Below are 16190 nucleotides of genomic sequence, written 5' to 3'. Positions count from 1 at the left end.
TACAGATGTAAACTCTACTAGATATTGTTGATACCTGTCAAATCCAGGTAGAACAGCCAGTGATGAGTGATGCTGGCAGGTATCGTTCAGCGAGATTTCTTTCTTAATGAAATTTAGATTTTCCACTCTTAACCTGTTCATCTCCATCCAATCTTGTGTTGATGTTACTGAGATTGTTTAGATATTTAATATCCGAAAAGAATCCAATTGCTGTTTCTCTATGATCATGTTCTTGAGTGTCATACTATCTCATCAAAATCTGTTCTTTGCTAACTAAAACATGGATTCATTTTGGCAACTTTAAAAAATGAAACAGCATTGAAAAGTAAAGCTTAGTAATTGTCTCAGGGCATTTGATGAAAGTAGAAGAATTGAAAATGTTAAACACAAACTTTTTGAACTGCTCCCTATTCTAAACCTTGTAACCAACAATAAACATATCCCCAAAGCTTACTCGGAGCAGGATATAATTAAAAGCAACCTGGCGTCAATTAATTAGTGCTGCTCTCCGAATAAATGATAAAGAATGAAATATAGCTTCATAACATAATTCAGTGCTGAGTTGTTAGCAACTTGCCTTTGAAGAGTGAGTGGAGCACTCCCAAGAGGGTTTAGCCTATCTAATTCTCATCGATTAAATAAGACATTGTTCAGGAAAATGGAATGCTTCAAAAGTGGAAAAATCCTATCTGTAACACATTCCAACCAAATATTTTTGTACAATTGGGGGGGGGGGGGACAGTTAAACTGCTTCAGAACAAGGTATGTTGTCCATTTTTAAAACAAAAACAAGCATTCATAATAGGATTCCCATAGGCAGCAATTCTGCTATGAACAATTATTTAAGGATACTTTTTAATTAAAAGTGTTTTGTTGCCCTTTCAAGAATAATACATAACTTTTGTGGAGTACAACCAACTTCATCAAATGCATGGAATAATTGAGTATGCTTATTTCAATGAATAGGGTGCTATACCTCACAAACTCCACCATTTGTGGGCTAAATCTATCTTCCACCTAGCTCTTCGGGTAGCCAGTGGCCATGTGAATGGTTGAGTCTGGAAGGCAGACAATAGCTCTTTCAGAAAGGGAATGGTACTAGTTCCTTTGAAACGGTCAATGTACCCTCTTCTAAAGAGACCTTCCCTAGACCCAGCACTATCTGCAAATTTCCAACAGTCCATATTTAGGGAAGATTGTTGATTAGGTCATTAATTGGTTGGTTGGAAGGGGGCAAAAAAAGGATAATCATGAATTGGCTGGATTATCAAAATATTCCCAAATTGTTTTTCAGGGTAGCAAATAATCGACAGATTTTTTTTTGCTTACTTTTGTTTGCAAAGCTTGTGTGATAATGTGAGTTTAATGGTTGTTTGAGAATTTAAAAAAAACAAGATTATTATTCTGATGCAAAATTTATTAATTTTTATTCTTTTGTACAGAGGAGAGGAGAGGAGAGGAGAGGAGAGGAGAGGAGAGGAGAGGAAAGGAAAGGAAAGGAAAGGAAAGGAAAGGAAAGGAAAGGAAAGGAAAGGAACATTTAGATGAATAAAATCTTAAATGTTTTGGATGACAGTGATTAAGTGAAAGAGTTCCCTGAGTTCACCTCTAAGTTTGTTCCCTATGTGTGAATCCCAGAAATTTGGTATGTTGCTATTAGGAAAGAATCGAGAAAACTGCATGTTTGAAAGCACATCTTCTGATGCCAAATACCTAGAACACAGCAGACATTTCCAAGAAAACTTTCAAAAAGAACAGTATTTCAAGTACATAATCCTGGATATCATCTTGACTTTTAAAAAATTCTTCCATTGGGAACCAAGTCCCAAGCCCTTGCCAAGAAGAAAGTAAATGCTACACAAATATTGAAATGTGATTTTACCTCCACTTTTCTACAAAGAGTGTTTTAGATTATGGTAGTATATAAATGAGATAACTAACTGAACACAAAACTACACCAATCTGATATATACACACTTTAAATTGTATATTTTTCTTTTCCATACTAATAGGATAAAACTGCTTAAAGGGGATGTGTGGATTTGGACTTCTTGCTTGTTGCATTTGTCCTTCCTTTGCAGATCTTTAGGAAAACATCCTTTTGAATCCAAAATTCTGATTACACAAAGATTTTGTGTACTGAAAATCGCAAACTGCTTCAATTTGTCAGGTGCAAAAGAGGACAAGGGTTTTTTTGTGAAAAGAAGGTATTTCATTAGATTCACTCTGCCAGGCAGAAAGGAAAGAAGCTGCCCCTGATAGAATTCCCTTTTCCGTGCAACGAATAGTTTCCCTCCCACCCTCTGGTAGCACAAAACAAGTTGGTCATCCTGGTAAATGAGTGTCCTAGTTCATGTGGCACACACAGTTCAGGGTGCTCCAATAATTACCAGCCACTTCTACCTTTAAAGTTTCTCGACAAGCAGCAATCAGAATTATATGCAATCTCTGCATGGAACTAATGAATTCATGACCAAGGCTATTCCTAGGCATGTTAACAAGATTCTTTATCAGGATATTACTGTCCAACTTTAATGCCGAACACAAGGCCCATGGCCATGCCTGGACTATAATGGAACCAACAATCTAGGACAGCATTGCAAGTAATGGTGACAGTCAACTGACTCCTTGTTAAACAATGGCAATTATATTTTTTTTCAAAAATGATCCTTATTGCTAAAAACAAAACAAGTGATTTTTATCTTTTTCCCTGTCGTTTAGAAGCAAACAAGCAAATTATAGTGCTTCATTTCAGCAACTGGGCAAAATTGGCTGGAGAATTGGAATCACAGTTGTATATTATTTTGTCAGTTAAATTAGCCACCATGGCTTATTTTATGATTATGGATCATCATGAGTATATGTAGTATTTGTGCATAAACTGATATGTGTGCATAAAATGCCCAGTGTGTTTTTTAGATGTGTGCCAACTGCCCACGCCCCCAAAAGAGAGAAAAGAGATATCATGAAAATGAATTAATGACCAAGGCTATTTCTAGGCATGTTAACAAAATCTTTTATCAGGATATTACTGTCCAACTTTAATGCTAAACACTAGACTCATAACCATGTCTGGACTATAATGGAACCCACAATCTAAGACAGCATTGCAAGTAATGGTGTCAGTCAACTGACTCCTTGTTAAACAATGGCAATTATTTTTTCCCAAAAATGATCTTTGTTGCTAAAAACAGCACTTAGCAATAGCACTTAGACTTATATGCCATTTCACAGTGCTTTACGGGTATTGTGGTTATTTCTATGACCACAGCTGTCATTTTGTGCATAGGATACGTCACAATGCAATTTTGTATGCCTTGCCATGCCCTCAAAACTACAAATATATTTGCTAGCTTGAGTGTTTGTGGATCACGAACTAGATTTCTGTGCCAATGGCACATGTTCATATCTGTAGTGGTCTATTCATTTATTAAGAACCCTGTTCTTGACAGTTCAAAATTGATTTAAGGATAGAGCTCATCCATTTTTCATGAGGACTGTTTTTAAAATTAGTCAATTTCAAAAACATGCATTGGAAAAATGCAAAAGGCTTTTGAAAACTAGAAAGAATATCCACAACTATAGAGGGAAAAATACAATAACTATAACAATAACTTAGAAATTGTTTGCCAGCCTTAGACAACTAGAGTTACTAAAATACAACAAATATGGTCATTTAAAAAAAAACCATGCACTATATTACATTCCTGGCCTTAGTCATAATGTTATGAGAGGCAAATGGATGCGCTAGTGACATTCACTGTCAGTAACCCATTTTACCTCGTGTACAATCAACCAGTTCATGCAGCATTTCAGTTCAGAAGACAAACTATGGTAAATCATTTGTTCTTTGTACACTTAGCAAAATACAGAGTATCAACCCATCTCAAGGGATTGTCTTTATGCTACCTGTTTTTTTTTCCCATACCCCCCATTAGATTTCTGGTTTCCTTGCTCTAGACAGAAGATGGATTTCTTTATTTTTCCCTTTTTGTAGATGACTGGCTCAGATAATCAAAGTCAAAAAACCAGGGGCGATGATACTACTGAGCCATCAGAACAAGCCTGGTTGTAAATTTAAACACCACTTTTATTCATTAATCTCCAACCGCTAAAGACAAACTAAAAGCAAAATTAACATGATTGCAATGGAAGCACTCTTGTACCCTGGGGCTATTTCGGGGCCTGCTGAGAGAGAGTGAGCTGATCAAAGAAAGAGGCTGCATCAAGGCTGGTGCAATAAGCGTGGCTCCACTGTGTTAATGGTTAGCTTCTTCTTCCTAAACTGTTTTGAGAGCTTGCCAGCACCACAATTAATCTGGGCTTCAATTTGGAGGGAAACGGCGCAATGGCCTGTCCAGTTTAATGACAGTATTTCACTCTGGAGATTTAATGCAAGCAATCAAAGCCACAGTGTAATTGGTGGGCACCCTGGAGTTGTAATAATGGAGGGGGGCAGACAGTGGATGTTATTACAGGAAGATATGCCTTCCCTTTAGGTTCTAGGCATATGCAGATACAAAAAAGAATAGCTGTACAATTTGGATCAGCTTCCCTGACCTAAAAGTTGAGGATTTGAGGAGCTGGGGTCCATTACATCTACAGATATTTTGGTATCAGGAGTTCATTTGTGCCCCAACATTAGCATTTGGAATAAGGAACTGGCATATGCAGTTATGGCAGCCGAAGACAGCTCTAGGTTATATGTGATCACCACAAATCCCTGAATTATAACTATACTTCCTATCAGGAACACCTGCAGGAAGGGGTCAAGAAAGTCAAGATGGCAGCCATACCCACACAATCAAAGCCCTGTTCCTGTTTTATGTGAGTTGTGCATTTGTAAGGCACAGGGGTGTTTTTGGTTAAACACCCCTTCAAGGCAGTGTGGGGCTTTCACCTGGTCATCATGACTACCATTTTGTTAGCCTTGAGAGGTGGCCATACAAGAAACACAGCCAGGATTATAAACACTACCTTTAATAATGAGTTACAGTACTGTAACAGAATCTTTCAAATTTGAAAATACATCTGCCTCTTTACCTTAATAGTCAAAGAAACTAGACTGGGTCTCTTCCAGACATTTGCCATGCCCCCATTCTGGTGGGCTCAGTTACCACTTTCCTGACCATTGTCTAATGTGTGACTCTTCCATCTGTCTCCCAAAGTCATTCCCACACATCGTACATATATAGATCCCTACCATTAACCTGTGTGTACCAGCATTTCCTACAAAGAACATGCCAAATGTATGGATCCATGCCCTCAAATGCTGTACTTTTGCGCATATGTATGGGAAGGGATGCTGAAGACAAGAATTTATTATTTTATAATACTTGGCTCAGTTAAAGATGATGACATGGTTGTTTATACCAAAAACATGAATAAAATATGAAGTCATTACAAGCTGTTGGATGTTTTTTTTTTTAAAGGGAGAGAACCCATTTCAAATCCTCAATGAAGCTAACTATAAAAGATGAAGGCTCCCTCAAACTGATCTTGCCAGAGATACAAAAGTCAAAATACAGCAGTTAGAACAGTGTATTGCTTGGATGATATTCTATTTGTTTATGCTGAAAGGAACAATTAAACTCCTGCCACCCTTTTCAGTCTGTTGGCGTGAATATAACAAAATATAATCAAGACAAAAATAAAGTAAAACAAAAGGTACTTGCAATATACAGCAAAGCAATTTTGGATTATATCAAAAGGTCACAGGATAAAGCAGAGGTCTCCAAACTTGGCAACTTTAAGACATGTGGACTTCAACTCCCATAATTCTCCAGCCAGCTATGTTTGGGGACCCTTGGGATACAGATAGAAAAACATCTTAAATAAAAGATTTATATGCTGAACACAGAGCAATTCCAAAGCAAGAATGCAGTGGTGCCTGTGTGCCTTACCCTAACATTCTCAGCTGACCAGAGTGCAGGTTAACTGCTTCCGGATGGCTTCACTGGCTCCACTTCCTCCTCCTCCCTCCCCAAAACCCCGCAGTTTCCCTTGCTGCAAACACAAGGTGCTAAACAACCAGAGTGAATTGGGAAAGCTCTTGCAACAGCCAGTGCTTTCCCAACCACCTTCCCAAGTTTCCAATATGGTTGTGAGCATCCTTCATACTAACTCTGGGCAGGGACAACACTGAGTTTGCTAGAAGTAATTTTATTTTCAAGTACACACTGTTGGCAGGTGTCCCAGGTGAACACATCTGGCTCCCCCACACCATCTGACTGCCTCCCATCATTCACCACCACATGGATTATGTGGGATCTCCTTATGAGCCTCCACAAATCACAGGTGACCAGAGAGGGACATCTCTCTGGCAGTGTGCCACAAATCGCCATCCCAAAATGTGCCTCAATACTAAAATGGCCAATTTGGAATTGGCAAAAAACAACAATAAACATATTTATTTTCCATATTGATAAGCTGTTCCAGTTGACTGGGAGGCAAACAACACAATTGATATACACAATGAAAACCATAATATAAGGTCCAAACAACTGAGAGGTGAAATAGGGAAGAGGCCAAATGCCAGCTGGTTTTAAGTTAAGCACTTTGAACTTGCTTAAATACAAGGGGATATCCTTACTATGGAGTTTAAAGGAATAGAGACCAACCTAATGCCTATCACCTGGCCCCCACCCCATAAGCCTGGCAGAGTGTGGGGATCAACTTTTAGGTCTTCATCCTGGCCAGACAGATTCTATCCTGGTAGGGAATTGCCTGATATAATAACTGGATGAAGCCACCCTAAGATGATAACTCATACTTTGAATTGGGTCCAGAAGCCAGGAAGAGTGGGATGGATGAAATTTGGCTCTGACAAGAGTTGTCCTGTCAGCTGCTGCCATTTGAACCAGCTGTACCTTCTCAGTCATCCTCAAAGGCTTCTCCATGCAGAGCACATTCAAGTAATGTAAGTGTGTGATGATCAAGGCATGAGTTGCCATCATTTCATGGTCAAAGCAGAATCACAATGGGCACAGCAGCTGAAACTGAGCAACACTGCCCCCATCCCAAAGCCATGGCTTTCCTTATAGAGGAATTTCTCATCAATTGAGAAGGAGCCATGAGCAAAACCTTGTGGAAGGAATGCTATCTGAACAAGGACAACCAATATTCAGCCTTGGCAGCGCTTAGCTGGAGCTTATATCATCCTAGCCAGATACAGGCATCAACTCTGGGCTTCCAATGCTCCAGCTCGGGCAATACAATGGCAAGCATAGATACCATTCAGAGTTTACACTTTCGTCTTCTTCCTCGAAGTTTCTGTAAGTTGTGTTGGGCCCAACGCTCCACTAACATGAGAGATGTTGTAATCCGAGACCACTGGAGGGCACTAGAACGGGAAAAAAAAGACTGGTTTGTCTAAACGACGAGATTCGGGTTGAGGGACAAGGGTTGTTAGTTTTCCGAAGCATTATCTCCCCAAATCTTCGCCATAGATTCATAGAATCCGCACGCAGTGGAAAAGAGCAGAGACAACGGAAGTCCGCTAGTGGACCGCTTTTATACCAGACCTCTCCAGCAGAGGGTGCTGTTGCTACTGTATTGTGGAGAGTGCTCCTCCCTCCCTATATAGGCGACCGAGGGAGGAGGTGGTGGTTGAACGCAGGTGTTGCGCGCGTTGGAGGCGGTCAATGCGTGCAGAGCTCATGCTGGCGGTGGGCATGAAGGAGACGTGCGGGTAAGGGGGGGGCGGAGGCTTGTCACGTCACGAAAGGGCAGCCTGGGAGTGGGGCGTTGGGCTCTTCTTCGCTTGAGGAAAGTGGGGTGGACGCGTGTGACCCGCTGCGGTCGCTGCTGCTGACGTTTTCTCCCCTTCCCACGCTCAGCTCAGAATTTCCATTGGCTTTATGGAAACCTCCAACTCGTTAGAGCACTTTGGATAAATGCGACCGCTAGAAGCAAAACCGTAAAAACTCGAGGCATGTTTCTTGGGGGATAAAAACGTCGAAGTGTGTGCTCCCAAAGGTATTGCGCGGCAGCTCCGTCATCCCCAATGCGCGTGGAAATTTGGGAAGGTGGGAGTACTTTGAGTGGCTTTAAGTATCAATTGACTAGGACTCATACACACGCGCAAAAAAAGGCACCAAAGAGAGGAGAGAGGGAAGAAAATATATCTTGCATTTCGGTGTTTGGTTGTTGTTTTTTGAGATCCCTGTGGTTTATCCTCTCCCCCCTAGTACTTTGTGTATGAAAAGCAAGCATCCACACTTACACCCTTAAGCTAATTCTTATGTCTCTGGCCCTGTAGGTGTTAAATTCATTAAAAATATGATGAAGTATATTGAGTAAAAATTTCAAGATACTGAAAACTAGGGCTTTTAATTTAATGGAGAGAAATAGGTTGCCCAAGTTCTGTCTGAAATGCTGCTTTTTACAAAGGTAAAAAGAAGTCTCGGATATATCTATCCTTTCCTGCTGCTCCCAAATGCCTCGCAGTTAGCTTGTATCACTGCTTTTCCCTGCAGTTGATGAGCATACATACTTACTCTACACCTGCAGAGAATGAGGTAGTATAGGCCCTAAAGTGGTAGATTGAATCATTTCTGCCAAGTTATGCCATTTTTGAAAGACCATTCTTTAGAGGTCCTTAATATAAGGCAGATGAATGCATTCTCCCTGTTCTTGTTTGTTCTACATCTAATTTGTGTATAGTAAGGCCACCTGTATAGAGATCCTGGCCCTATTTGATATAGAGCAGCGGTTGCCAACCGGTGGGCCGCGAGAACATTTTGGTTGGCCACAGAAATCTCACCCGCAGAGCACCCCCCCAAACCAATTAATCCAGGCTGCGCAAGACATGGCCCATGGGAACCCTCCTCGCCTACTCCTTACCCGGCAAACTTGCCTGCTAAATTGCTTTTTTTTCTTTTTCTGACCATCAGCTGTTCTGCTGTGCCAGGAGATTTAGATCAGCTAGGAAGCAGGAAATGGCTGGATTTCTTGCTTTCTAGCTAGTCTTTAGATCTTCGGCTCTGCTTTTAAGCACAGCCAACCTTCCTTAGGACTGAAGGTTCTATTCAGTGCTGACTCATACAAGCAAATTTGATGTGAAAGACTGAACTAGCAGATGGAAAATAGATCATTGAATAATTCTGTGAGCAACTCTGCCTGCTTGCCTGCTTTGCCTGATTTTGGGTAAAAGTTGCTCTTTTTAATAAAAAATTCAATATTTATATAAATATTTATAATATTTACATACAAGCCATGCCCAGCCAGTCACCATGACCACCAAGCCACACCCACAAATTAGGCCATGCCCACAGAACCAGTTAGTGGTTCCCTGGAATTTAAAATTATGAGTTTGATGGTCCGTGAGGTCCAAAAGGTTGACGACCCCTGATATAGAGCAGTATGGTCCCATCCTATTCTCAATTCATTATTGTCCACTTATGTCCTCTGAGGCAGTTTGCTTGCTTCTTTGGGAGCAAGGTAACCCTGGTCAAACATGAGATTTCCTGAAGGACAGTGTTAAGAACAAAAGGCGAAGAAGACAGCTAAGGAGATAGCTCCCTGTTTTACTATAGGATGTGTGTTTTACCTGCTAAATTAGCAACTAAAAAATAAGATGGTATCTGTCAGAGGACCTAACACTCCTGCATGGCCAAAGTCTGTGAATGCATTAACTATTATCCTTTTGTAGTTAAGTAATGTGCTATAGATTTGGGAGAGGAACATCCATATCTGTTGAAGGATGAAACAATTATTTTGGGCATAATTCACTCCTTTTGCCACCTTGCTGTTTACTGTGCAATCTCAGATGCTTACTTGAAAATTAGTCCCATTGAATTAGGTTGGGTTCAGATTGCTCAGCTCTGTGGTTCCCTTGTAACCTATGATCTCACCTGTAGACCTTTTTGATTCTGGTTTTATAATCAGTTTTCCACCCTAGTTGGTCTCCTCATGAGTTAATCCTAGACTGGCTGGTTTTAAGCTATCCTGGCATACAATATAAATCACTTTGCCACCATGTAGTGCCCCTTAATTTTTGTTTAAAATATATTTAACTGATCAGGATAGTTAATAGTGATCAGGTGGACAATATCAAGGGAGGAAGCATCATACAATCTTGCTTTCCTCCTATTTCTCTCAGTCATTAATATTTTTGTCGTATTCTGACTTAAGTCCCCCTCAGGAACCCAAGCCTCAATCAGAGAATGTGTCTACATGTAGGACAGTCTGAAGACCCTCCAGATGTATGGAATGCAGCTAATATAATTTCTCAGGAGATGTGGCCATTGTTGAGAATTATGTGGGATTGATCAGCTGGAGGATATCAGGAAGGTTAATATGGGCACAGTGCTAAACCAGGAAATTATTCATAAACAAGGGGAAAACATTGACACTGGAAGAGAGATTATAGATTTCCTTTCCAAAATTATACATAGATAAAGGATGAGTTCCTGAGTTAATAATTACTTTGCCTTCCATAATAATCCAGATAGATCATAGGCCATTTTTGGTCATTTTTTGGAAAGGAAGGATGGGACTTCTTTTGAAAGTGCCTTCTGGTATATCTTGTTGCTGCCCAAATCTTTGTTGTGTTCAGTTTCACTGCTGAAGAAGAGATTACTGGGCTGTAGAGCATTTGCTTTCCACATAGAAGAGACTGGGACTCTGTTCCCTATTATTAGTCAAAAGGGATTAGGGATCAGATAATGGGACAGATTTGTCTGCCTGAAACCTATTACAACAATCAATAGTATTGAGTTAGATAAACAATTCCTCTTCCGTATATGTAAGCATTTCTGCTCTTTGATTATTTGAGATTAACAATGAGTAAAAGGTGGAGTAGACTATTGGTTGATCAGTGTGATTTATAGCAAAAATTTCAGAGTGTTGTTTGACAGAAACAACAGAAGAACAGCTGGAAGAAGGAAATTGTGTTGCTGAAATTAAAGTATCTAAAAAGAAAACAAGAAATTCCTGATGGTTTGAAGGATTCTGTTCTGGCAAATTCTTGGTTTGGGAAATGAATTGAGTGTGTCTTTCACATTGCAGGAATGTAGTGAGGAAGAAAAAAGTTATGTCAATGTGAAATCTGCTCATTGCTGCTTCTTAAAGGCTGTTTAATTTTAAAAGCCAATGTCTCAAATATTTTAAGAACTCCCCACCACCACCCGCCAAGAGCCCTTAGAAAATTCTGCTTACCATATTTCATCATAATTCCATTCATTCTAAGTCTAAGCGCTTGGCTCGTGAAGAACCATATGGATCCCAGTACATTCAAAAGTTGCCCACTCCTATTCTAATCACATAGGAATATGATTTAGGATGTTTAAATAAAAGGCAACTAACTAGAATTTTTAAATTGAGATTATCAGTAGATAATGATGTTGGAAAGTAATGCTAATGTTCCCTCTATAAGTATTATTCTCTCTTAGGAGAAAGTTACATACGAATATGTGAAAATTATGTTTTTGCCTTATTCAGTGCAATAGAAAGAAGTTGGTTAGGGGAGTGAGGGGCTGCTTTAGAAATTCCTGTACTTACAGTGATCAGTTTCATACAGTAATGTGGCAAATTGTGGGTGGGACAACTACCTATTTAGCACTTCAGTCATCCTTAGATGTATTTTCTATATATAATTGTATTAAATTATTTGATTCTAAATCAAACATCAAAATATTTTTAAAACTAATTGAAATATATTAGTTTAATTTTATATTGATAACACAATGAAAAAATCTTGGGTGGGATCCTTATTAGTGAAGGCAATGCAAACCTTGCAAATCATTTTATATTTGTAAAAGGCATGCAAAAGTGAACTTACAGATCAGCCAAGACAGACTGATTGGATCTTTAAATGTGTATCCACGCACTGAAGACTGTAACACTTAGAAAACTGTTAAGAAGAGACACATTTCTGAAATTTCAGCTAACAGCAAAGTGATGCTGCTTTCCCTATAAAAACGTATCCTTTTTTTTTTGCCTTAAGATGCAAGCTATCTTGAATTGATATTAGTAGAAGCCTTAGTTTTTAATATTATGGAAATGTGCCTTTGCTTGAACTGTTGAAGTTTCACTTCAGATATGAGGTTATTTCCTATAATAGCTTCTTTTTCTGCAAATTCTGGACTTTAAATCAGATAAATTACTTAATATGCAATGGAGATGTGAAGAAAGGAATTGGTTGTGGAAAAGAAAAATAAACTCCTTAGTCTTGATTTATGTAAATTTTCTGCACAGAACTTATTTGGAGAACCAGCTGGAAAGGCACTACGGAATTACTTCTCCCATTAGTTTGGCGCCACCAAAGGAAATAGATTATATGTATTCACAGAAATTGATTGAAGCCCTGAAGCCTTTTGGTGTATTTGAAGAGGAAGAAGAACTTGATCGCAGGTAAAAGGAAGTGTTTGTAGTACTGCTGATCTTAAATGAACATTTTCTAATTACCAAAATCATAATAGTGAGGTTTCTCTTGGTGGAATTACAAAAGGATAAACCCCTTGGCACCAATTTTATATGTTTTATTTTTATTAAATATTTCCTTACTGCAGGTTAGCTGTTCTAGACAAACTAAATAACTTGGTTAAAGACTGGATTGCAGAAGTTGCTAAAAATAAGGTAAGATGCCTGTCAAAGCTTGACTCCTCCACACTATTTACCTTGTTTTAAGCTACTATAGAATTCTGTTGAGAGTAATAGAGATTTAGCAGTTTTTTAAGAGACGCTTGCTGTCAAGCTACAGGTACCCTGCCATATATGAGAAGACTAACTGTTCCCTCCATGGAGCTCTTCATCTCCCACTTTCCTTTCCTTTCCTTCCTGCCAGCTCTATTTTGGAGGCAATTGGGATAATCTTTGAAGCCACAAGACTTTGCAGCAAATGATACTTGATTGCTTTGGAAAGCTCATGACTTATCATTGTTGTTAAATCATTGATAGAGTCAAACTCTAACAAAAGCTCTTTGCAAAATTTCCTTTCCAAGGTGAAGGCAGGCAAAGGCTGAAGACAAGATGTCACCTTATTTGAGTTTTTTTTTTACTTGGACGAGTGTTTGCTCAAAGATTGGGGGATAAGCTACAATTGATTTGGCACACAGAATGCATGAAATCATAAATTATGGCATGAATATTTCAGTGGCTGAAATTTAAAAACATGATAAAACTGGGCAAACTGCAGTACATTATAGCTCAGGATAATGCCAGAACATACCAGTCTATTGAATAATTTCCGTAAATGTACTCAGAGTAGTTCGTAGAAGCTGATAAAATGGATTACAGTTGAATAGATATGCTATAAGTAGGAAAAAGAAGGGGGAGGGAAGAGTAAAACAAATTAAAAACTAGTTGCATGAGAAACTTCTGGAAAAAGCTAACAGTTTTAACTAAGACCATTGTCATTTTACCACTGGCTGTAAAATATGTTGGTGATAATGACAATAATTGAAATACTTCTGGAATAGGAGGATTGATGAGAATGTTAACTGTTACAGCAGTGTTTCCACTATGTTCAGTTGTTTATTTCTGTGTGCACATTAAATATAATTGTGTACATTATTGGAATCACTGACTTTTTTCAAAGTAAAACTATTTCCTACTTTACTGTAGAACTTGCCAACTTTAATCTCATCCAGAGCTGGTGGCAAAATATTCACATTTGGCTCCTATCGGCTTGGAGTCCACACCAAAGGTAAGATCTACCAGATACATTGGACTATAATTATTTACATAATTTGCAGCTGGCATGTATAGACTATCAGATTGTGAAAGGCTGTTATAAACATGTTCACATGTTATGTGAACATGTTCATCTTTATCAATTAATTGCTATGACTGTTTTCTGGTAGGTGCTGATATAGACGCACTCTGTGTAGCTCCTAGACATATAGAAAGATCAGACTTTTTCCAGACATTTTTTGAAAAATTAAAGCTCCAAGATGGCATCAGAAATCTGAGAGTAAGTCACTTTGTCTTTCTTTAACCCTCTCAGGTGGGCATGTCATTCACTTGATGGTTGGGCAGCGTTGTATAAAAATTGTTTATTAACAAGCCCTGAAAGATTCAGAAAGGCTTTGTATTGAAAGGGTTACAAACTGTGTAAACATGTTTTATTTTCTATCAGTTGGAGTTTAGATTCATTCATGTTTATGTTCCAAATTAATGTTTGTTGACTTTCTCCCCTGCTAGCTGGAAAATTCTGGGAGTTTGAAGTCCATATATCTTAAAGTTGTACATTTAAAAAAATGCCATTCTAAATGTCTTTCCACCTCCTCAGGACAAGCCATTTATAATAGACGGAATAAGAAGATCTAGGAGCTGTTCTGGGTCTTGGAGGGACATGTAAGAAGTACTCTCCCAAAAATAAAGGCAGACACTCAATTTAAAATAAGTAGTTGGCATGCTTATTTTCTATTTATTCATCTTCTTTCTATTGCATCAATAATTACAACTTTGAATTATGGGGTGAACCCAGGAGATTTGCTGCAATATGAAAGCTTTAATTCTCATCCTTTCTTGCTTCCTTAGCTTTGGGAAGTTCCCAAGTACAGAAGCACTGATGTATGAATAAGAGAAGGCAAAAATATTGCCCTAGCTAAGCAATTTTATAGAAAAGTTGCCTGTATTTGCCAGTTAAGTTTTTCTGAAGATGAATTTGTCAAGGTATTTTTTAAAGATCCAGGGATTCAGGCCATTCAAAAGTCGTTAATAATATGGGTAGTTAATTAAAAAGAGGGACTGGGGTGACATGATAACAGTTTTCCAATATCTAAGGGACTGTCACAACGAAGAAAGGGGACAACCTATTCCCCAAACCCCCTGAAAGCAAGACAAGAAACAATGGATGGACACTAATAAAGGAGAGAGCCAACCTAGAACTAAAGGGAAATTTCCTGACAGTTGGAGAAAAATTCATCAGTGGAATGACTTGCCTCCAGAAATTTGGGTGCTCCAACATTGGAGGTTTTTAAGAAGAGATTGTCTGAAATGGTATTGGGTTTCCTGTTTGAGCAGGGGATTGGACTAGAAGACCTCCAAGGTCCCTTCTAACTCTTATTCTGTTAATTGTTAGAAGGCACTTTCTTACATCTTGCTGCGATATAGAACCTAGGATTATTATAATCTTTTATAATCTGAACCCTGACACGTGGGGTGCTGGTACAACTTAAATTTTGTTTCGGTAAAAAACAAACTTAGCTGTTTTAAAAGTATATGATAGATTCTGCTTTTTATTGAGGTATTCAAAGGTCATGTCTTTGGGGAGGCTGAGATTTCTGAACTTTCTGTTTTTCTTTTGGAAAAGTTATATCCATTATTGTGTTTTGCATATCTGCATTCTGGAAGCAGTGAAATAATTCAAAACTATTTCAAGTAAATGTTTTTCACTCCTTCCTACAGGCAGTAGAAGACGCATATGTACCAGTAATCAAGTTTGAATTTGATGGTATTGAGGTAAATATAGTTTTTATCCTTTTATGTACTGTAGACAGCTTCTGCTTGAAATTTGAATTTGATGATACTGGTTGTCCTTTTTAAGTGGAGAACTTGTTCTTAAAGTCATATTTGGATAAGAGGACATAAAGCTATATAGATTCTCTCCAAATGTGAATGAAGAGATGTAAGCTTAGATCAGGAATGGTTTGGCACTTAGGTAACAGAATTTTGGCAGATCCCACTGGAAGCAAATTTGGACTAGGTTTCCCTTGGTCTTCACAGTGCCATGATTGTTAGCATAAAAGAAAATTCAGCTGACATATCTCTTTCCTGGTCAGTAATCAAAAAGAAAAGCATTGGGAAATAAACAATACTAATAATACGATAATAAAGTTGCAAGCAAATAAAAAATAGTTCTCCTTGGAAATTGGAAATAAGGCATTTCTGTGTCAACATAAAGAAGTAAAGTGATTTGCATTTATTAAATGATACTTGGTACCCTAACATATATGTAAATTGAAGATATATACAAGATCATATGTTATGTCATATGTTAGCAGACTGAGAAGCAAACTTTTAAATACTAGGTTATGCCTTACTAATGGAAATATGAAATAGAGAAGAAATTTATTAATTTACACAGCCTTGTAAATTAGCTGATAAATCTTGAGGGTATGGGGAATATAGAAGTCCTGCAAAACTGAAGTCTGACTGTACTAAGTGTAATGAGCATGCAGCATTTTGCCATGGTGGCTGACATTATGCAGCCTTTTTTTTACCATTCCAGAAGAAGTGCATAT

At 38.4% G+C, this 16190-nt stretch overlaps 1 protein-coding gene across 1 annotated transcript in view; it reads left to right on the top strand.

The window, feature by feature from the left end:
- Positions 1 to 7587: 7587 nt before the first annotated feature.
- The window catches only part of PAPOLG (poly(A) polymerase gamma), a 34821-nt gene continuing 26218 nt past the window's right edge, over positions 7588 to 16190 (top strand). The window contains exons 1-6 of the mRNA XM_026696060.2: positions 7588 to 7690; positions 12199 to 12354; positions 12513 to 12579; positions 13567 to 13648; positions 13806 to 13915; positions 15355 to 15408. Of these exons, the coding sequence (XP_026551845.2) occupies positions 7644 to 7690; positions 12199 to 12354; positions 12513 to 12579; positions 13567 to 13648; positions 13806 to 13915; positions 15355 to 15408 (516 nt within the window). The 5' untranslated portion in view covers positions 7588 to 7643. The remainder of the gene's footprint in view (positions 7691 to 12198; positions 12355 to 12512; positions 12580 to 13566; positions 13649 to 13805; positions 13916 to 15354; positions 15409 to 16190) is intronic.

This window comes from Pseudonaja textilis, chromosome 1, assembly GCF_049901715.1.
Source record: "Pseudonaja textilis isolate UNSWEBS1 chromosome 1, rPseTex1.2, whole genome shotgun sequence".
In the NCBI taxonomy this organism is placed as follows: Eukaryota; Metazoa; Chordata; class Lepidosauria; order Squamata; family Elapidae; genus Pseudonaja; species Pseudonaja textilis.
Note: the sequence above shows the minus strand (reverse complement) of the source record. Positions and strands in the feature narration are given on the sequence as shown.